At 44.1% G+C, this 23,698-nt stretch overlaps 1 protein-coding gene across 11 annotated transcripts in view; it reads left to right on the forward strand.

Moving 5' to 3' along the window:
• Positions 1 to 23,698, forward strand: part of MLLT3 (MLLT3 super elongation complex subunit) — a 221,933-nt gene that overhangs the window by 177,959 nt on the left and 20,276 nt on the right. For all 11 annotated transcript variants that reach the window (XR_016441276.1, XR_016441277.1, XM_090038803.1 and 8 more), the window contains 3 exons: positions 11,914 to 11,992; positions 18,492 to 18,618; positions 19,608 to 19,707. Coding sequence is in view for 9 of the 11 variants with exons in the window: in XM_090038803.1 (XP_089894929.1) it covers positions 11,914 to 11,992; positions 18,492 to 18,618; positions 19,608 to 19,707 (306 nt within the window). In the remaining 2 variants the exon portion in view is untranslated. The remainder of the gene's footprint in view (positions 1 to 11,913; positions 11,993 to 18,491; positions 18,619 to 19,607; positions 19,708 to 23,698) is intronic.

Here is a 23,698-nt window from a genome sequence, read left to right on the forward strand (position 1 = left end):
TTTTCTTTGTTTTTTTCAGACTTCTTTGAGTACACTAAGGTCATGATCAGGGATCTGAGTTTTCCATTTCCCATGGGAAAATGGAGGAAAAAAGCAGATTTCCCCCCTTTACCTGAGGAAACTGGGTTTCTCATGTTAACAGAGAAACGAGCAGATTTTGCACTTTTGCAAAGAGCTCTCTCTGCAGGCTGGCAGAGTTCCAGGCTACAAGGGGCTGGCGGGGAGTGGGAGGAGGGTGGTCAGGCAGGGGGCGCCATGTGCATGTATATGCACATGGCCTCCAGGCAGCCTGAAAAGCAGCTCCTGTAGGTAAGTGGGGGAATTAAGGCCCCCCTAGGGAGAGAGGGAAGGAGGAAGGGAGTTGGGCAGGGCTGGGGCTGGTGCCCAGCTGGGCAGTGCTTGGGGCCTGGGACTGGAATGCATGGCCACAGGGCCCTGGTGGATAGTGGGACAGGGCCGTAGGCAGCTTGTCTGGGGGGGGTACAGGGGGGGCGGCTTCCTAAGTCTGTGTGCACTCCTGGGGAGGACCTGTGCCCCCCAGATCTGTGCATGAGATAGGCATGGGCTGCCCACTGTGAGCTCGAGCTCCCCACCCTCCTGCCCTCCTTCAGGGTCTCCACAGCCCAGCAGGCATGAGCCAGTGCTGCAGGGCACAAGAGGGGCTGCACAGGTAAGCTTATTGCCACTGTGAGCTCTGTGCTGCCCCAGTGAGATGTCCCCTACCCACGTGGCAGCAGCAAAGGCCACAACCCCATGTCACTGCTGCCACTGCTGCTATGCAAACAACAAACAACCACACATTAGAAATATTAAAGTTACCAAGCCTAAGTGCTCAATTATTAGAAAATGCTCTAATTGAGATTGTCTGGACAATGTTAATTCGGTCCCCATATTTCATTAGGCACTTATTCAATTTTTAGTTAAATGATCAGATACTATTTTTCCAGAGGATCCCCGTCTCATTCCATCAGCTGAGTGGACTATGTTTTTCAAATAAGTAACTTATTCCTTTGTATTGTCATAAATTCCAGAGCATCCATGTTGATTCTTCTATCTAATCTATTCTTCTATTACTAATGAATTGCCTATCAAAAATGACAGCGGGGCAGGGACAGAGCCCATGCACCCTCCCTCGTGGCTGTAGGTCCAGCCCCGGTACATCCCCCACCTGTGCTGCTCTGGGTCCAGCCTTATTCAACTCTTTCCCCCACTGCAGCTGCTCTAGGTCCAGCCCTTCTCCACCACCCCCTTCTGCCATGTCTGCTGCTCAGGGCCCAGGCCTGCTCCACCCCCCACCCCTGCCATTCCAGGTCTGGCCCCATTCAACTCCCCACCTCCCACAAATCTCAATCCAGCCCCACTGTACCTGCCCCTCTGTCACTCCAAGTCTGACTCCACTCCACCCCTCCACTCCACATCTCCCTGGCCCACGCATACCTCCCCTTACCTGCTGGCTATCCTGGAGGGCATCGGGGACAGGTGGTGGTGGGGCACCATCACTGTGATCCCCCCCCTTCACCCTCAGGTAGAGAGGTGGTGGGGGAAGCCCTACTGTTCGGGTGGCTGGGGAGTGTTCGCCACCACCACAAACTTCCCTGGCAACTTGAGCAGCCAATCACCGTCTGCCCTCTCAACAGTGCATGCAGAGTTGCCCAAAAGTGTTATGGGCAGACAGACATGCATACAGACTAAGCCTTTTATATTAGAATTATCTACAGTAGGAAAGGCATGTTTTTCGGTCGGAGTGCCAAAACCCCCCACAATGCCTACTCTGGAAGGTGCCAGAGTGCCAGCATTCCAGAAAAAAAAATGAGGGCAGGAGGTACATGGCAGGATCTCCTGTGTGTGCCCGTTGCCCCCCTGTCCCCCAGCCCTGCTGCCCCTGACCCCCAGCCCAGGCTCCCTGCTGGCAGCAGCTACCCAGAGCCGGGGCTGGCTGCAAACAGCTGCATGGGCTCTGGAGCCCCAGCATCAGCTCTGTACTGGTGCATGCAGGCAACTTCAGAGCACGCAGTGGGGGAGGGGCCTCAGGCAGCGGAACCCCGGCCTCTCCCCCACTCCCAGCACAGAGCTGGTGACTGGGCTCCAGAGCCCAGCGCAGCTGTTTGTATCCAGCCTGGGCTCGGCAGCTGCAGAAAGCAGCGGGCAGGCTGCAAAGAGGTGCACCAGGCTCCGTAGCACCAGGCTCCACAACTCTGGCATCAGCTCCATCCTGGCAGCGACTGCACCGGCAACTTGGGGCAGGCTGTGCTGCCCCACTGTCTGCCCCAAGGTGCGTGCACAGTTGCTGCCAGCATGGAGCTGATGCCAGAGCTGTGGAGCAGCCTGCTTGCTGCAGCTGCCCACAGCCCGGGCTGGCTACAAATAGTTGCACCAGGCTCTGGAGTCCAGTCACCAGCTCTGTGCTGGGAGCGGAGGAGAGACTGGGGTTGCGCTGCCTCAGGCCCCTCCCCCACTGCCTGCTCTGAAGTGCACCAGCATACAGTGGTACAGAGCTGATGTTGGCTGGGGATCCAGAGCCCAGCACAGCTGTTTGGAGCCTCCCAGCTGCAGTCGGCCCCAGCTCTGAGTAGCTGCTGCCAGCCACAGCCTGGGCTGCTCCCAGCAGGCAGCTGGGATGCTGCAGGCCCTGCTGGGAGCAGTCTGGGCTCCAGCAGCTACGCAGAGCCAGGGCTGGCTGTGGCATGCCGAGCGAAATGGCCTTGCGTGCGAGAGGTTGCTGACCCCTGATCTGACCCCTGAAGGTACACCGATACATTGGCACAGATGTACATTAGTTTGGGGTCAGCACCAATGTAAAGAAAACTCACTATTGTAAATCAGCCTGATGTCACCAGTAATTTGGCCGATAAATGCCTATGAATGTGTGCAGCTGCAGTGCAGCACATAGGCAGCAGAGAGCAGAGGAGCACAGCCCAGCAGCTTGGAGAGCTGTGTGCAGCTGGTAAGGCTCTTGTGGCGGAAGGGGATGGGGGGAGGAAGGGGTGTGTAGAAGGTAAATCAAGGCCCCTGTGGTGAGGGAGGGAGTGGACAGAGCTTGGGGCTGGGGCAGGAGCTGCCCAGACATAGTGTGGGACACAGCCCAGCTCAATTGGAGGGGTGTTGGGAAGGGGGGACAACTCCCACTGCTGCACACACCCCAGGAGGGTATGGGGAGGGGCGTGTGCCCCCAGATTTGTCTGGAGGGTGGGCTGCTGCTGAGGGCTGGGGATGGGGCTGGGGCACCACTGAGCTCTTCCCAGGGGGGTGGGAGAGTTAGACCAGGCTGTGGTCAGAGCAGGCAGTGGCAGCGCTGGGAGGAGGGCTACAGCCTCCCCCATGTAGCGCCCTCCCAGTGTTGCCGCCTGCCTTAAGTGCAGCCCAGCCCAGCCCCCTCTGGGAAGAGCTGCCCCCAGCCCTTGCTCCAGCTCTACTCTTCCCTCACCGCAGGGGCCTTGATCTGCACCCTGCACCACTCCCTTTCCCTCCCCTTCCACCATAACAGACTTACCAGTTGGCTGCAGCTCCTCAAGCTGCAGGGCTGCATATTGGAAATCGGTATTGGCTGATATGCCTCCTTAAAAATCGGCTATTGGCCCCCAAAATCTCTATCGGTGCACCTCTAATACTATCCTGTATTGAATAGAGAATTATTCATTTCTTTATGAGCTTCTTAGTGCTCTTAAGGCATAGTAGTTCTATATAAATGATAATACGTTTAGCTTCACAGCAAATCTGTGAGTATTGGTATCCCCATTTTAAACACGAGGAAGTTGTTTGCAGAGTTCAGACAAAATTGTCAAATGTTAACTAATTTTGAGTGCCAATTCTGAAAAGATTAGGACCCACACTTACTAAGCATATATCCTTTGTATGTGTTCCAAGCTGAGCTCCCGTTGACTTGAGTTGCAGTTGTAAACAATCATCAGTTCTGCAAATAACATGTTTGTCTCAAGGCAGGCATCCAAAACAATGAGGAAGTGATTTTGCCAGGATTACATAGGAATAGAATCAATTTCTGTAGGGTGGCATAAAAATCCTAACCATGAGGACCATCTTTTCTTTTTCCTGTAAATATTTTCTTCATTCATTACAGGCCTTCCAACACTTTCTCAGTCAATAAAGCAAAGATCCCATAGATAGCAGCTCCCTATAGTCTTTAGTCCTGCTTCACCAGTATAATGCAGAGGTCCAATAGAAGAAAGAACAAGGTGTTAAATTAAGGTTGTGTTTAATTTAGGCATTTCTGAACTGGTATATTAACATTTCTGCAATTTGAATGTTTTTAATTGTAAATAATTAAATCATACAAATCTCTGTTAAAGTCATAATGTATGCATACATCTAAGTGAGAGTGATCTAAAGCAGGACGTTATTCTGGTGAATAACTTGTTTGCCAAAAAAATGCTATTTCATAGACATCAGGGCTGGAAGGGACCACAGAAGATCATCAAGTCCAGCCCCCCCACCCAAAGGGCAGGAAGACAGCTGGGGTCATAGGATCCCAGCAAGATAAGCATCCAATTTACTCTTGAAGGTGTTCAGTGTAGGTGCTTGAACCACCTCCGATGGCAGACTGTTCTAGACCTTGGGGGCTCGGACAGTAAAGAAATTCTTCCTTATGTCCAGCCTGATATGATCTTGCAGTACAGGCATACCTCGGAGATATTGCAGGTTCGGTTCCAGACCATTGCAATAAAGCGAATATCGCAATAAAGCGAGTCGCACAAATTTTTTGGTTTCCCAGTGCATATAAAAGTTATGTTTACACTATACTGTAGTCTATTAAGTGTGCAATAGCATTATGTCTAAAAAAAAATGTACATACCTTAATTAAAAAATACTTTATTGCTAAAAAATGCGAAGTGAGTGAATGCTGTTGGAAAAATGGCGCCGATAGACTTGCTCGAGGCAGGGTTGCCACAAACCTTCAATTTGTAAAAAAACAGCAATATCTGCGAAGCGCAAGAAAGCGAAGCGCAATAAAACGGGATATGCCTGTACTTTATAACTGTTTGACCTCCTCATCCCTTGGGTTGCTCTGGTGAACAAACATTCTCCCAGATACTAGTGGTCACCCTGATAAATTTATTAGACGGCCATCAAATCACCCCTAAGCCTGCTGTTTTCCAGGCTAAAGAGCCCCATCGCTCTCAGTCTGTTGTCGTAAGGTCTGTTTTCCTGATCTCTGATCATGCGTGTGGCTCTTCTCTGGATTCTCTCAAGCTTCTCCACATACTTTTTGAATTGTGGAGCCCAAAACTGGACGCAGTACTCCAGCTGCGGCCTCACCAAGGCCGAGTACAGCAGGAGAATGACGTCCCGGGATTTGTTTGAGAAGCATCTATGGATGCAAGCCAGCATTTTGCTCGCTTTACTAGCCACAGCATCACATTGCAGGCTCATGTTCATTTTGTGGTCAATGATGACCCCCAAGTCTCTTTCTTCCGTAGTACTAGCCAGCATAGCACTGCTAAGCCTATAAGGATGCTGCAGGTTTTTCCTCCCAAGGTGGAGAACCTTGCATTTTTCAGTGTTAAACACCATCAGGTTCTTGTCTGCCCATTTGCTAAGCCCGTCCAGGTCAGCCTGGATCACCCTCCTGTCTTCGGGTGTGTATGTTTTGCCCCAAGTTTGGTGTCATTGGTGAACTTGGCCAGTCCGCTTCCGACTGCAATCATCATTAATGAAGGTGGTGAACAATATTGGTCCAAGGGCAGAGTCCTGGGGGGACCCCACTGGTGACAGGGCACCATGACGATTGACTTCCATCAGTTACCACCGTCTGGGTCTGACCATGGAGCCAATTTCTCAGCCAGCAGATCATAGTGGACCCAAGGCCACAATTGGCCAGTTTCGCCAAGAGGTGATCATGGGATACCAGATCAAAGGCTTTTTTGAAGTCAAGATATATGATATCAATTTCTTCTTCCTTGTCCAGGTGATAGGTCACCTGATCGTAAAAGGAAATGAGATTGGTCAGGCAAGACCTACCCACAACAAACCTCTGCTGGCTATCCCTCAGGATGTTGGCATTGGCCAGTCCATTAAGGATGGCCTCTTTAATAAACTTTCCTAAGATTTTCCCCAGGATAGAAGTCAAGCTGATGGGCCTATAGTTTGCTGGATCCACTTTCCTCCCTTTCTTGAAGATAGGTACCACATTGGCCTTCTTTCAGTCTTCAGGCACTACACAAGAGCACCGGGAGTTCTCAAAGATCCGTGCCAGAAGCTGAGCTATGATGCTCGCCAGCTCCTTGAGTACCCTGGGGTGTCAGTTGTCAGGGCCGGCTGACCTGAAGGTATCCAGCCTCTCAAGATGTTCCTTTACAAAGTCAGCATTGATGGAGGGCAGGGGATCTCCCTCACCTGGAGCTTCCTGTCCCGTAGTGGGCGTGGGCGTGGGCGTGGGTGTCCCATGGGACTGACGAAAGATGATGGTACCCATTTAATAGGTTGGCTTTTTCCTAGGCATCAGTTGCACAGACCCAAAGTATTTACAAGATTGAGTTCAATCTCTGATCCATGTTACCCACCTCATGTTCCATTAATGTGTGTCCATTCCCCATGGATGATGCTCTCTTCACCAGGGCACCCATTAGAGTAACTAGAAATAACAGCTACAAACTGACAGAGAGCAGATTCAGGTTAGACATTATGCCTGTGTGACGCAACTAGTATTAGTTTCAGATTCGGCTGATTAGGGGGATAGTGATTCAATTCAGTGATTCGAATCACTGTCCTGAATTGATTCAGCCAAATCTGATTCGGAGATTAAGTGCTTCTGAATCTCTGAATCGCACAGGCCCATCCCCCACTGGCTCTCCCAGCCCCGACAATAACTGTCCTGCCCACCTTAGCTCCTGGCACTTTGGGGGGGAAAAAAAGCCTGCATTTGCCAGGTGCTCCCCAGCAGTGGGGCGATCCCTGCTGCCCCCCAGTGCCCCACACTCCATGGGGGGGCTCTGCATGAGCCTGCCAATCCCCCATCCACCCCAGCTCAGTGCTAATTAGCAGCACAGCAAATGAGTGCACTTGCGGTGCATGTAGTTTGCTGCATCTCAGACAGGTTTGAGTTGCCGCAAACTGCATGTACGCACTTGTCAGGCCGCACACAAAATGTCAGGTTACTAGATGGCATGTTCATAGTTTTGGATTTGGAACATAGGTTTTAGTTTTCGACGATACTTGCTTCTGATTTGTTAGAGCTTATGGGTTGATTGGATGTTGGAATAGGAAGATCAAGTTATGTATTATCTATATTTAAACAAATACTTTTAATTTTAAAAATCTCTTCCTCTCAACACCTGTTCCTTTGAAAAGCAGACAGAGAAATCTAACTTCCATTCTTTAATGAACTAATTCTTGTGAGAATTTTTAACTCACAAATAGGAAGTGTTACTTTTTTCAAAATATTCTGCTTTATAGAAAGAAATCATTCACACTAAAAAGGGTAAAACATTTTTTATTTAATATCTTGAGTTAAAAATCAGTAGCCAGAATTTGTGCATTCCAGTTGTTTGCCTTTAGCCTCTTATAAATATGCTAGTTTGTCACGCCAAGTGACATTTTACCCCATTACCACATTAGCTATATTTTTATCACAAGGGATGCAGTTCTTTTTTCAAGTTACGGTTAAGCTTATCTGAAGACCACCAAATAGCCCTTGTATAACTATTGAACACAGAACCAACAATTGTCCATAGGCTGTTTTATTCTATTTAAGTAAGTTTTTTATTTCATAAATATTTAAAAAGATGCACAGTGATAAAATCATGTAATTGTATTGCACTAGCAGCTATGGGCTCTAGTCAGGAATAGATCCCACCATGTCGGACACAGTCATACAAGCCTTGATAATACAGATCCAATTAAAAAAAATTCTTTACTGCAAAGTATTTACATTTGAAACAAATCTGTATGATAAATCAACTCAAGCAAATTATAGTTCTGAGAAATATAATAGATGTCTTAATTCTGTTCCCGTTGAATTCAGTGGCAAAACTTCCTCTGACTTGAATGGGAACAGTATTATAATGTTGCCAGCTTATCATTATAAGTCTCATTACATACATAATACACACATGGAATCATGTGACTGCAAGAGAATTTCACCTTTCATTTAAACCAAAATGGATTATTGAAGCAAAACCTTAACTGTTATTTTAGTTTCATTGATTCCCTTCCACAATTGCATTATTTTTTCTTGCTTTAATTTTATAACTCTTTAATTTTAAATGACTACAGTTTTAAATAACCTTAATTCTCTTAATAATTAGAACTTTATTATGATAGTTAAGTATCTTTGGTTTTGATATAAAAGCTTAACTTCCCCTCTAGGCTGCATAGTGTGAGCATCTGAAAGTTAATTTTTGTGAATTATTACAACACTTTTTTTTTAATTCTATCTAATTTTTTTCTGATGTTATTGTTTGGGAGCACAAGAATATCAAATTTAGGCAAAGTCTATTTAACTCAAGCTTTCTCCCCTTTCCCATACACCCATTTTATCTTTAGCGGGGAGAAGGGTCAGAAATATTTATATAATTCCAAATAAGAAATGATTTCCATGAAATTCTCACCACCTATTTCACAATCTTGCGTTGTCGTGTTATTTATATAGATATATTGATATTGATATATCTGGATGATAGAAATCTAGATAGATGAATTTGCCTGAAATCAACTCTGCAAATCAAAACTAAATCCACTGCATTAACAGGAAACAGAAGAAAAAGTTCGGGATGGAATGAAGCAGAGTGATTTGAGCAAAAGGGGGAGCATAACTGTCTTCAAAAAAGCTTTTCAGCCCAAAGCATCCTTTTTGTCAAGTAATTTCAAAACTCAAAGTCTTTCAGCCAGCTCTAATAAAGAAGCCAGTGTCTCTTGTGCATCAGGGTGAAAGCACTAAAAAGAAAATAGACTGTCTAAGAATGCAATAAATTGTATTGGGTCATTGCACGAATGAATAGTTTGGGTCTGAACCCCCATTAGTTTGTCTGCAGGAAAAGAAAATGAGTAAAACAGGATAAGGACATCTCAAAGAACATTTTCCTGGTACCATCCTGAGCTTTCATTGTTGGAGGACATCCTTTTAGCTAATTTCAGTCCCGTAAAAAAATCTATTTGGTGATTAGTAATCAGTGGATAAGAACAGAAAGCCCAAGTGAATAAAGCCATAAATACTAAAGTCCTTGGAATAACAGCCTGTAAAACTGTCAAAAAGCATTGCTTAAGTGACAAAAGATAGCCTCTGGTAACAAGAAGTATCAGCCCAGCAGACACTAATCCATATTCACATATGGAAGACATTTTCAGTTTCTTCTGAAATGCAAACTTTCTCTACTAATAATAGTCATTCTTACGTGTTAAAAGCAGCTCTTTCTCTCTCTTCAAGGATTTCTCAGAACTGTTGAAGTGAACTTTAGTTTCAAGAAGGTAATACTCAACTGCCAGTCCTTCACATGAAATAAGTTCCTAAAGTTAAAAGCACATAATGTGAATGAGTTCAAGGTAGCATTAAGTAATATTTTAAAAGGAAAGCTTATCTTCTTGTGCTGAGTGGCTGTTCCTGTTTGATTTCTCAAAGTGATTTGGATCCTAATTTTAGTTGAAGCAGAGGAGTATTGTAGTTCCAGTAATGACAATTATTTGGCAGTGGAGCACAATATCCATAGCAGTGTTAGAAAGGATTAGTAAGATGTTATCCTACATAAGTATTAGAGTATTGAATGACTCGAAAGTTAATCCACAATCAAAACAGTGAAAGTGTCTTACACAAGTTGAGGGGATGTAACATCACATTTTGTGACAGCATACACAGCTAAAATATTCTAAATCAAATCTGTATATGTTGCTGTGATCTTTTTTAAAGTGGAAACTTAGAATTTGAAATTAGTTCATATAAGTTAAAAGTTCTCTATAAAAACAATTAGTGAAGCATCAGAAAAAATAAAAATGCATGGAAACCCAATGAAACCAGTTGTTGACAAGTTACTGTGTTGCAAAAAGTAGATGTTCGAAGATAAATTAAATACTTGGGACAAGAGCCTGAAACTTCTTTCCAGAATGTTGGTGTCTCTAGTTTATGCTCCCTGTTACAGTTTTATTTTACATTGTTATAAATTATTACATGATGAAGAATATTAATGATAACATTAATTACAGCTTTCAAGTGTTTTTAATGCCATTCCTTAACTGTCCTTGGTTCCAGCAGGTTTTCTTTTTTTTCTTTTTTGCATGAAAGGGCATTGGCAAAAATTTTAAGGAAAGTGGAGTGTAACACTAGTTGCCTAATACTATGAATGCTTACTATGTACGTAACAGTTGGGAAATCCCATTTAGTTCTCAGTTTTTTGAAAACAGTCATATTTGAATAAAGTTTGTACATTTCTGTGAGCTCAGGCCCAACGTTTGTATGTCATCGGTCTGACTGAGAAGACAGATGTTAAGTTTCTTCCCCACCTGCCTCAAACACCCACAGAAAAAGAGAAATGTTCTATTACCCAAACAGGCATCTTCTTGATTGTGCAAAAAGGCAGCAAAGGGCTGTAAATCTGCCTTCTCATTATAAAGGGTAACAATAGGTTGATTTATGGTGAAAAAACAGCTGTTAGGCTTGTACAACATGTGTACACGAAAGTGCAAGTTAACTCAGAGTTTTACAGTAGCTAAATATGATTGCTGGCTTTTTTTTTATGGGAATTTAGGGATTGATTAATCACAGGGAAGAACACATTGTCAAGAAAAGCTGGAAAATTTCTGTTTAACCTGGATAACGTCATGATAATACAATTCTATGAAGGACTGGGGGGATGTTTCTTTTTTTTCAGTTGGGTTTGAACATCCAATTCTCTGCCCAGGTTATCATGCTTCCTTTGAGCCATTATTCTCTTCAGGCTAATTGTTTTTTAAACCTTTCTTTTAGCCATCTCTACCATGGATTTATTTAGCAAACACTTCCTTCCTTCATTTCTATCACATTTTAGGTGCCGAAACTACAAGGCTATAGAATATGGGTGGGTGGATGAAGGTAGGTGTATAACATGGTAATGGGGATGAGAACTCAGTGAACTTATGGAGAAAAACATATAAAATCTTAATAAGAATGAAACCAATGGAATTGTACAAGAAGTCTTTTAAGTACTGAACAGGTTTTAATAGAAAATTGTATCCTTTCTAAAGACTTGTTTAAACAACATGTAGAAATCTGTTGTAAGGCTTATAATTCTCTATTCAGTGCTATCAACTAGCTTTAATAATTCTATTGAAATAATACTCTATTAATATCCATGGATGTAGAATAATTTTGCTTCTAGCATAATTAAATCCCTTTGGTTAAATCTGTAGGGTGCATATATTTTCACTACAAAGGAAAAGTAGTGCCACGAGGAGAAACCACAATAGGAGCCAAAATATATGTTTATAATTGCATATAATGTTTCTGTTAATATAAGAAAATGATAAATCAGATTCTGTAGCTTGCTTCTATAGCTTTCTAAGCTTTACTCAGATCCCTCTTGCTCACTAGAGCTTACGGTGTCTTGATTTATTAGGGAAATGCCTTGGCTACAGTTAGACAAGCCCACATTACACTCTTAGGTCTCTTGCATTATGAACTCGTGCTGCATAACTCTTCACACTGAGCCTTGGGTGGCCTACTGTATAATTAGTGGTTTTATCAAACCGAGCTTTCTATGACGCCTGTAGTGGAGCATGTGCGTCTGTGTGTTGTGTTGTATACATAGCTATTTGTATATTATTTGGCTCCTTGATACTATGGAGTGGCTAGTAATAATGATCTTTGCATTTTATTCTGTATAATGGTATTTTTTCCTTGCAGAGAAGTGCATGAAACAAACTACTACATTTTTATGAAGTTTGGAGCAAATGTATTTACTACTATTTTGTTTATTTGTTTCTTGTTCTTTTAAGTCTGAACAGCCTAGCCCAGCCAGTTCAAGCTCAAGTTCCAGCTCCAGTTTTACACCATCACAGAACAGCAGACAACAAGGTACCAAAAAAGGAAAAGAAATTGAGAAAAATGTGAAATGAAGGGGCCAACAAACAACGTAATTAGATGGCATCTCATTACCACTTTTCTGCTGTCTCTTATGGTCTTAAGTAATGTATTAGCCTCTGTTCTGCTTTATCTATTTTCCCCTCTTTCTCCTAGGCATATGTAAACTTGAAAGATGAAAGAGAAATATTTATGTTCATTGAGAAATATTTATGCTCATTGGGAAGAGGGACAAGATAGCTGTTTGATTCAGTTATATATTATCAAAAGTGTGCTACTTACTTCATAGCTGCTAGACCTTAAGAAGCTTGCCTTTTTAGAGTTTTAATCCTGCAGAAGAATGAGTAACCATAGATTTTTGCTCCTGCCTGGAGCCCCACTCAGCTAACATCTAGTCAGGATCCCTTTGAAGGACCGTTGTCTGATGGTCCAGTTCTGTGACTTGCTGAATGTTTCTTCCCACTCCTTTCCCATTTTAATGAATTTGTCAAGAGTTGGAAGGCACTTGGCTAACCTCCTGAGTTTGGCTCCATATTATTTTAGAAGTTGAAAAGCAATAATATTGACTTTTCATAATAATCTGATGTAAAGAGAAGAGATGATTATTAGACTTTACATACAGGTATTAGTTTACTTGCTAATAATTTTTAGCTTCCTCGGAACTAAGTAAACAAATGTGAGTTGCTGCCAAAAGCCCCTGCCAAAGCAGTTCATGTATAAATAAACTGAGATTTATTTTCTTAGAGCTATTAAACTACTTATTTCCAGTTTGGCTTTTTTTCCCTTGACTTCATCAGATTGGACAACTAAGATTGTTCTTAATCAGGTTTTAACCCCCCCCCCCCCCCCCAAAAAAAAACAAAACAAAAACCCAACCAAACAGGAAGCAATACAAGGAAAATGGCTTTTGATTAATTAAAATAGGTTTTTTTCATTTTATCCATGCATATACCTCAAATATATATTTTTGCTTTTAAGATTATTATAAATTAGATTTCTTTTTAAAATCAAATCTTCTGTCTGAGGTACTAAACAGAGCACATATATCCATCAAACTGTCTTTAGAAAGCTGACAATTACTGATTTAGATATGTATTTTAACAGCATTATTTCCAATGTGTTACATCTATAGGTGCAGACAGAAGTGATGATATTGGCCCAATCTGGCCCCTGAACACTATCTATATTTGTGACCAAACAGAAGTGCATAGCTACAGAGCTCTTTCAAAGGGCCCAATCCTGCAAGAATCTGAACCCTGATTTCATGAGGGTTCAGATGAAGACATTTCAAAACATAGTAACTTGTCTGCCTGCCTCCCTGTCTGGAAGCGTTTTTCAGAATAGGAGGGAGGAATGGAGTGGAGGGAATTCAGTCTGGGGTTTTTCAGCCAGCACTGGAGGGTGGGATGGATGGACTGGAGTCCTCCCAAAGTAAGGGAGCTCTAATCCACCCACTTAACCCTCCATCCCTGGGTGGGCAACCCCTAGAATTAGCTCTCTTTGCCCCTTCCCATTCTGAAAACAGCACCTGGGCTGGGATGGAAGAGAGACCATTTCTAGGGGAAACCGCCTATAGGCTCACAGCCAGCAGCTGAACTCCCCAACCCAAATTAACTTTGGTTTGGTGTGGGAGATCATTGTAACTCAGAATGCTTCCTACAAAACATTATGAGTTGCAGCAGGGAGCTGCTCTTTTGTCTGCCCTGATTTTTAGTCCAAGACACGAAAAATGAAAATAGGTTGCTGCTGCATTACTGGATTCAGACATTTGGTTTGTAATTAAGGCTGTGCAAGACCTTTCATATTGCACCACTATTCATGAAAAGCTACCTAATAATATGGGGTGCCCTATAACCTGAGCAGCTGGTATAGATTTGTTTCTCCCTCCCTGTTCCTTCCCACAATTTCTTCTAATAATTTTATTGGGGAGCCAAGTAGACCCATTCCTTCTTTCTGAACTTAACATGAGCTCAGAAACAAACTCACTTCTAGTTCTTAGCCTTTTGCAGAATAGGTCTTGGGCCTGTCTTCCTACACTTCTACCACCAGCATCTTCAAGGAGTGGGTGGTCTGCCTGCCTCTATTCCTACAGCAGTAAATGCCAGTAAAAAATCTTTTGTTCTGAGATTCCCTGTTAAAGGAATGTATCATCCTGTCTGTGTCTTCATAAACACACACATGTATCTGCTAGGGATGGAATACAGAAAATATTGTATGGCAGGATACCTTCTGCCTCTGGAGATACCAAAGGTGGATATATGTCTCTGTCTGGCCTAGAAGACCTTTCTTCATAACAAAGAGGAGCAAGCCAGCTGGCTGCTCTTTGAAGGGTCAAAGATAATGCCATCTGATTGCTTCTAGAGACACCAGGAAGAGTAAAGATAAAAAGGTCTTGTGTTGCACACCTGCACACACAAAAAGGTAACAGCACTTAAGCCTATCAAGAGGTAGCTTTGGACTTGCTAGGAAAGCAGGCTGTTTGCAGAAGATGAACAGAACACTCTGGTTTCAGTTTCTCTTTCCCTGGAGATTCAAATACTCAAAACTATCTAAGGACAGCTAGTGAATCCGAAAAGGATCACTGGAGGACAAGATGCTTAGAGTGGCCTTGCAAATCTTTGCAATATAATGTACCTCAGAGAGTAGTAATGGATAAATGTGGGGGATTTTGTCTGTATGGGGGTTTTTTGTGTGTGCCCACCTTTGAGAAGGATCAGGTATTTTTGTATGTTGTTGTGAAATTTCCATCCCATATTAGTTTTTTAACTTGCTGTTGCCTCTTGGTTTTTTTCTTTCTTTATTTTCCTATACTTTTCTTCTGTATTTTCCTCTCCTTTGTCCATTTTTACTTTATTTCATAGTTTCATAGTTTCTAGGGTCAGAAGGGACCTGAGTAGATCATCTAGTCCGACCCCTCGCCATAGCAGGAAATAATACTGGGGTCAAACGTTTCTATCCTTTTCATACTTTCTATCCTTCATTTCTCTTCCTCCTACATCTTATACAGGATATATTCAATTTCTTAATCTTTTTATCTTCCCTCTGTCTGCTTGCTGTCCAAATATAGCCTCTTTATCATAGTTTCACCTTAAGTCCCTTCATTAGTCCTTTTGCGCATTCTCTTCAACTGTTTTGCCCTTCAGCCACTCACTCTGTGCACACGTAGACAACTGAGAAGGGAGCTGGTCAACAGGACCAACTGGTATCTCCTTCTCCAGTCCCGGTAGTGGTAATGCAGATGCCAGGGAAAGAATTTATTCCTAGACTCCCACAAGCTTATCAAAAGAAGAGAACAAGGCTTCTCTTCTGAAGAGTCCTGAGAAGGGCTCAAACCACAAATTAATTCAGAGTTCAACAATAAGCATTTCAAATTGGGTGAGTTTACTCTGGCGTAAATCTAAAACAGGCAAAAGAGACAGTGCTGATCATCTGCTTTAGCTTGTGGCAAGCACTTAATAGTGCCTCAGCTGGCAATGAATACTACCATGGGAGTTGCCTCTTCTGGCATTAGAGTGCCTGACCCACTAGGTATCTGCCCATCAGTTCTATCTGGGCTTGACTCCAAGCAGGCCTCAAGGTGTGTAAATAAGGATCGGAATCCACTGATTTGAATTTGCTCAAACCAAGCCAACTTCAACAAAACCTGCATATCATTACTTGTACACTGTCTTAAAGAAAGATTTTTGAGAACTGATGTTGCCAGCCAAAGTAATTAGAATGACTCTGGCCTGACTTCTGTCAGAATTGACGTAAACCACAGCACAGTTTTCCCTCCCTTAGAGAAGTCTGGTCATATGGCTGTGTACAGGTGTTATATTTCTATTGAAGAACTGCAGCCCTTCTGGTAGAAACAGTGTTCATACAGTAAGACAGCTTCTTCAAGAACAAAAATGGCTGTTCTCAGAGAAAAATAACCTACCTCCAGTCAGCTAGAAGTCGCTTCCAAGAGATTTTCTCCCAAGGGACCTATATGCTTCTCTGCCACTTGACTCTTCCCAGTGACCAGGAGGAGTTGGGTGGTTGTGAAATGTTCCTCAAGCATTCTGTGACCAGGAAGGTGGGAAAAGCCAGACCAATTCCACACCCTGAGCAGTTGTTCAATGACTGGAGCATTGCCAACTATTGCAGTGCCAATTGCAACAGTGTAATCAGCTGCCACTGTAGTTGTGACTATTTTTGCACTTGCCACCTCCCTCCCTTCCCCTGACAGGCAGTGCCTGGGGCTGTGGCCCTGGTTACCCCCCACTCCCTTCCCTTATGATGCTTCTGGAGAAAGAAGCTGCTGTTCACCTCCTCCCAGTCAGTGAGGTCTGCTTTCCCCAGGCTGGGATTATCCTTGTCTAGAGAAGCTGTGGGAAGCTTTGGGGGTTAGATGCTCCCCTCACCGTGGCTTAAGGGAGGGTAGCCCACTGCTCCCCACCCAATCCTCAAAACAGATTCCCCAGTGTGAGGAGTAGGCAGGCACTTTGCCACACTGCTCAGTCCACCTGGCTCCCAGTGCCTGGAGCAGCCATTGCTCCCTTGCCTAGCAGGAGTTCTGGCTTTGTTCCAGCTCTGACGTTATATGACAAAACCTCTCTTTGACTCAGTTTCTCTGTTTATCAAACTTCATGTAACAGTACCTAACTACATTACAAAAGTCTTGTGAGGCTTAATTCAATTACATTAGCAATGTACTTTGAGTTTTTTTAATTAAAGCAGTGGCCCTCAGCCTCACTGGACTTGGGCACCCCTCCATAAATTTTGTGACTTGAATGGCAACCAATGTCAAAAACTAATTTGTATATCACAGTGCTTACTTCCTTACACAAGGGCTGGGCAGTGGGGATGGGGGATTGTCCGTGCTGGGACAAGCCCGAACCTTGTCTATCTGCTTCTTACCTCATGGCTTGCTTATCTTCTTACACCTCACAGCACCCTTTAAAGCAGGAGCGGTCAATTATTTTGGGTAGAGGTCTGCTTACCCAGTTTTGGCAAGCTGTCGAGGGCTGCATGGGTAGCCCTGACCCTTCACAGGTGCCCCATTCACTGGTCACCATGTTGGGACCAGTGTCCCAATGTCTTGGGACCAATGTCTCAAAGCCAGCAGCAGCGGGGCTCAGAGCTGGGTGCAGGCTGGCAAGGGGCTGGGCTGGGAGAGTGGGGAGCTGGCCCGGCTCCATAGAGCCCCTGCTGGTTGTGACCCTGTACTCCTGCTACCCTGCTCTGGGCCCCACTGGTGCTGGTCCTGGGACACCGGTGTGGGTCCCATGCACCTGCTCACTCCCAGTGTCATCCAGCCCTGTGGTACATACAGGGGGCAGCGTGAAATCCTGAACCCCTGCTCCACAGCAAAGAACAAGCTGGTGCTGAGTGCAGGGAAAAGTGGTTCCTCCTCTGCCCTGTGGCCAGCGCTCCCTGCTGCAGCAGGCACAGGCAGCCCCATGCTGGCTGCGAGTGGGGCACCAGTCACAGGGCAGGGGAGGGGCTGTTTTTCCTGTGCTTAGTGCCGGCTCCAGGCTCGCCCATTAGGGCTGTGCTGTGGTGGTAGCAGCTGCGGCCCCCCTGCTTGCTGCACTGGGCAGTGTTTGCCTGAGTTTCTGGAGTGGTGCAGCCACATGTTCTCAGGCCAGGAGCCCCTGGGGCTCCCAGCTGCGGGGTCGGGGCCAGATGGGTCCAGCTTGGCTGCTTTGTGTGTTTAAATATGATGTACTCTAGAATCAAACTCCCTGTGGCATGATTCTGTCAAACTGTTTCTTACCAGTCCTCCTTTAAAGCAGCTATTCTGTTTTACATTGCCTAGAAATGTTAAACATGCAGATTTGAATAACTATATTATAAAAAATAGATTAAATAAAAGTAGCTAAATCCTAAACCGATGTTTAAGCAGGTTTACAGGAGAACCAGGCTTAGCTCCTGAGACAAATTAAAGGAGAGAGATAGGGTGGTGTCACATGGGATTGACACACTTTTTTTTACACAGCCACAGTAGCAAAGTGCTCACATGACCTGAAATTGACTTTGAAATAAAGGGAACAGCTAAATCTAAATAAATCAAAAACAGGCAGACAAAGACTGCCTTGCCCAGAACAAGTTACAATCAAAATGATTTATTAGACTCTGCTTTTCAATGCATCGATTAACCTAACAAATGTGCTATTACCAATATGTCCCTGTAGAGCTTTAGTCTTTATTCACATAAAATATCCTTTGAGAAAGAGAAGGGAAGAAGCCTGTCAGTGTAAAAGTATCTTGTTTACAGTAACAAAAAATAACGTTCCATTTTTCCTAAATTAAAACATGCATGGAGAATATCTGGTATGGAAATATTTTACTTACTTGCAGGGGACCAGTTCTGTAAACATTTATATGTATTACTCCTTTTACTGTTGTGAGTAAGCCTATTGAAGTTGCTAAGCCTACTCACATGAGTAAACGATTAGCGTGGATTATTTTCTTTGAGCATTGCAATGTGAGTTTGATTTGTGTATGTTTTGTTGATTGTGTTGTTCAGGTCCCTTGAGGTCTATAATGAAAGATCTGCATTCTGATGATAATGAAGATGAATCAGATGAAGCAGATGAGAATGATTCTGAAATGGAGAGACCTGTAAATACTCGTGGAGGAAGCAGAGGTCGCAGGTGAGTAGCAAACAATTGCCAACAACTTGAAACCTGAGGAACTGTGTTGGATCATAGTTGTGATTGGGGGAGAGGGTATCAGCACCTGAGCTACAATAAGTCTGATAAACAGCCAGGAAATTCCACAGTCATTTTCTACAAGGAGAACACACATGAAGTACCTCCTGTAAACTATAAGATCCAGACATTCCTGAATGTGAGCTGCTTCTATAAAAACCATTAAGTTCATTGTCAGCTTGGTTCACTTAACCTGCACTGATTTTTCACACCATTGTGATGCAAGTGATTAATCTTGATTTACAATGGTGTTAGACCTAAATCAAGCCCTCTGTGTGCAATGTGACCTGTTCCATGAGATACAGGATACAAGTTAAGACAAAAATCTTACAGATAATTTAAAGTTCAGCTATTCTAGGGGAGAATCTGAAGAAAGAAATGATATTGAACTGTTAATTCACAGCTAGGGAAAAAGTATAAAATAAAACAATTATAATTATCTTATCCTATTCAGCATATTTGCAATGAAATACTTGTACTAGCTGGAACCGTAGGAGTGAGGAAGATTATGGAACAAAGGACAAATATCTCCAAGAACATGTTCCTCCTTCCCATAGTTTCAAGTGGTCCTGCAATTAAGGCACATACATCTCTGCCTCACTCAGAAAACCATAAAAGTTAAATCAAGTTTGCTGTTGTTCCTGTTCTGTTTAATATTGATAGCTTTATAGTTAAAAAGTGTGCTTCCATTGAGGCACAAGGTTTGTGGAGAGAGAGGCACCTTCAGCTCTCTGTATTACATGAGGCTTATTCCAGTTGGATTCTCCAAAGTGGAAGCACCAGGTTGCTTGGGTTTTTGACCATTACTCAGTGGCACTTTCCTTCAGTTAATGACAGCTTGTGTAGCAAAGGATGTTCTCACCTGAAAAGTCTGTCCACGTATGCGGTCTTATGTTTTTATATCTAACTTTTGTGGCGTTCTTTCTCCTCAGGGTTAGTCTAAGTGATGGCAGTGACAGTGACAGCAGTTCAGCCTCCTCACCACTACATCATGAACCACCACCACCTTTATTAAAAACAAACAATAACCAGGTACAGTAAGTGTCCACTGATAGCAGCTGTTTAGCTTTAGAACATGTTCATGTTCTTGATTGCCTTAGCCCAGTTACTTAGCCTGTAGGTAAGTGTTGGGGCTTTTTTCCAGGGGACTGAAAAGTATTTGGTCAAGCAGATATTCATTTTCAAGCAGAAAAGTAGTATATTCAGCAGTATTTTAAGGAACTCTATGCTCCTGCATAAGTCAAGTCATACTTGTAAGTTAAGTATAAGTTAAATGTTTAACCTGGCTTTACACTTCTAAATGAAGACAAAGGGGGAAAAAATCAGAACAGCAAATGCAGTAGCTTAAACATGTCTTTTACAAATACAAAATAAACAGTATCAGCTGTGACAGGACAGCTACTGTTATCAACCATATTAAGTGAAACAGGCTTTTTGTTTGTTAAAAATAATGCTTAGAATTGTACCGCTAGTAGTTAATGTTTGCAGTGCTATTAAATATAGGTAATGTATATATGTAGTATCTGACAGATATAGAAACAGACACAAATCTAGTTTCAATGATCCAAATCTGTATCTATACAATGTGTCAGTGGAAAACAAAGATTATAATTCAATTACATCTCAATGCGTCTCTAAATTAACGGAGACCTGATGGGACTTCACCCATGACTGGACCACAGTTATAAATGGCTATACCCTGTATAGGAGAGATGGAGTAGACAAAAGGGGCAGGGGTGTAGCTCTTTATGTCAAGGTGAGCTACACGTCCCTGCTAGCTGACATGGGCAACCAGAGTGAATGACTGGAGTCTGGGTTAAAATCTGTGGGGAACATGGCACAGGGGACACGATGGTGGGAGTCTACTACAGACCTCCCACCCAAAGTCAAGAGCTTCACCAGGAGTTCACCAGGGAATTGGCTGAAGCCGCATGCTCCAGGTCCATGGTTGTCATGGGAGACTTCAACTACCCAGACATCTTGTGGGAAGAGCGCTCAGCTAAATCCGAGCAATTGCAAAACTTCCTCTCATGCGTGGATGACCTCTGTCAGACACAAGAGGTCTGCGGGCCAGTGAAAGGTAAAGTACTGCTCAACCTGGTACTGGCAACTGGGGACAACCTAATCGGTGACCTAACAATCGATGGGAAGCTGGGTGACAGCAGCCACGAGCTGATCACCTTCACCATCTGCTGTAAAGCTGGCAAGATGGTCAGCAATACAGAAGTCCTTGACTTCAGGAAAGCTGACTTTGACAAGCTCAGGAGGCTTGTCGATGAGGCCCTAAGGGACCATGACGCAAAGGGAAGGGGAGTTCAGGAAGAGTGGTTGCTCCTCAAGGGAGTGATCCTTGATGCACAAGCTAATGCCATTCTGTCTTGGAGGAAAGGCAGCAAAAGGGCACAGCAACCCCCTTGGCTCTCCAGGGAACTAGTAGACCTCCTGCAGCTAAAAAGAAAGACCTACAAAGAATAGAGGACGGAATCCACCTCCAAGGAGGAATATTCTGCAATAGTTTGGACCTGCAGAGAGCGAACAAGGAAAGCCAAGGCTGCATCTGAACTCCAACTAGCTACAAGTATCAAGCATAATAACAAGTCCTTTTTTAGCTATGTGGGGAGCCGGTGTGGCCCTGTGGGGTCAGGCCAACCCTCAGGATCTCAATATTGTGCTGTTAGACATGAGGGCGTGGTGCACGCACTCAAAAATCAATTAGGTACACACACACACACACACACACACACACACACACACACACACACACACACACACACACACACTCACTCTCTCTCTCTCTCTCTCTCTCTCTCTCTCTCTCTCTCTCTCTCTACCAGCTCAGGCACTTATACATCCAAACCAGCCTAGACACAGGCATACCTATCACCAATTCAAGCACATACACACTACACACTAAAAATTAGACAAAAATCAATTGTCAATACCCACACACTGAGTACACATACACAGATCTCTAATTTGTATATCGTGCACACAATGATATATCACACAAACACCAGTTCACATGCATACAACAATGCGATGCTGCAGCTACTAAAGCAACCAAAATGCTGGCTTACATCCATAGATGCTTCTCAAGAAATCCCGGGACATCATTCTCCCCTTGTACTCGGCCTTGGTGAGGCTGCAGCTGGAGTACTGCGTCCAGTTCTGGGCTCCATGATTCAAAAAGGATGTGGAGAAGCTTGAGAGAGTCCAGAGGAGAGCCATGCGCATGATCAGAGGTCAGGAAAACAGACCCTACGACAACAGGCTGAGTGGCATGGGACTCTTTAGCCTGGAAAAGCGCAGGCTCAGGGGTGATCTGATGGCCACCTATAAGTTTATCAGGGGTGACTACCAGGATCTGGGGGAACATTTGTTCACCAGAGCGCCCCAAGGGATGACGAGGTCGAATGGTCATAAACTACTGCGAGACCATTTCAGGCTGGACATAAGGAAGAATTTCTTTACTGTCCGAGCCCCCAAGGTCTGGAACAGCCTGCCATCGGAGGTGGTTCAAGCACCTACATTGAACACCTTCAGAAGCAAATTGGATGCTTATCTTGCTGGGATCCTATGACCCCAGCTGATTTCCTGCCCTTTGGGTGGGGTGCTGGACTCGATGATCTTCCGAGGTCCCTTCCAGCCCTAATGTCTATGAAATCTATGAAAACCCACCTACACATGCACACAGGTAAGTTCCTAACTTGGATGGTACAGTTTGGCGGATCCTCTTTCCTCCCTTTCTTGAAGATAGGCACCACGCTGGCCTTCTTCCAGTCTTCAGGCACTTCACCAGAGCACCAGGAACTCTTGAAGATCCATGCCAAGGGCTGAACTATGATGCTAGCCAGCTCCCTGGGGTGTAAACCGTCAGGGTTGGCTTATTTCAAGGTGTCCAGCCTCTCAAGGTGTTCCTTCACGAGGTCAGCATTGATGTTGGATAAGGGATCTCTCCGACCCGGGCCCGATCCGTAATGGGCATGGGCAACCCATGGGACTGAGGAAAAACCGACACAAAGTACCCATTTAGTAGGTTGGATTTTTCCTGGCCATCAGTTGTCAGTTGTCCCTTCTGGTTTAGCAGGGGTCCAATGTTGCCCTTGCTTTTCCTCCAGTATAGCAAAATCCCAAGTTTTTCTTTTTCTTTTTTTAAATGCATTCCTTCCCCTTCCCCAACCATTTCTGACTTTGTCTCTCCCTCTCTATTCTCTATAGATAAGTAAGGGAATAAGTTTCAGCATTTTATTTTGGTAGCAAGTTCAATTTTTTTGTTTTTTCTCCTTTATATTGTATCATTATTATGTTTATATTGATTTTTACTGTTCTATGTTACTGTTTTACTGGTACTATATGATTTAGGCCTACATATGTAAGTTAGCATAAGTCATGCCAAGTTTCCATTTTGTTTGTTAAGTCTCCAGCCTGTCCCCAGGCCCGGTTGTGTAACCCATGACTCACACCTACCCCTCCTATGTAACTTGGTTCCTGAATGAATGGGGATGATTGAGGGTGCTTGAGAGACAATGGCAGTAGGTCTAAAAATAGCTCCCTCTGAATGACCGAACCATCAACACCAATACCAGACCAACGACCCAGCCCTTGGAACCACCCACCAGCATTCAAGAAACAAAAGATGAGGTAAACCATCATTGTGCCAAGGCTGCACATGCTCAGTAAGAACACCTGGAACCCTCTGGAACAGGACTGGCATTGCCTGGACAGGTCCTCCCCATAGGAGATCAGAGGTAGTCTGCCCCATAAAAAGGGGTAGTGAAAACTGACTCCTTGGGATGCCCTCTCTATCTGGACCAGAACCATGCCACACCACCTATCCATCCAGAGGCCCTGCTGGTGACCCCCCTTTGGACAACACCTACTGGACAAGGACCCCTTTCCAGTCTGGATAGGTAGCTATCACACCCCACCGCCTCTTCAACCAAGGACTTGGACTCTGCTTCTTTTCCCTACCTGGACTCCAACCCTGCCACTGAGTCTCTTTCTCCTGTTGCCATACCATTTT

This window comes from Crocodylus siamensis, chromosome 3 (genome assembly GCF_052110815.1).
Source record: "Crocodylus siamensis isolate JL-2025a chromosome 3, ASM5211081v1, whole genome shotgun sequence".
Lineage (NCBI taxonomy): Eukaryota > Metazoa > Chordata > Crocodylia > Crocodylidae > Crocodylus > Crocodylus siamensis.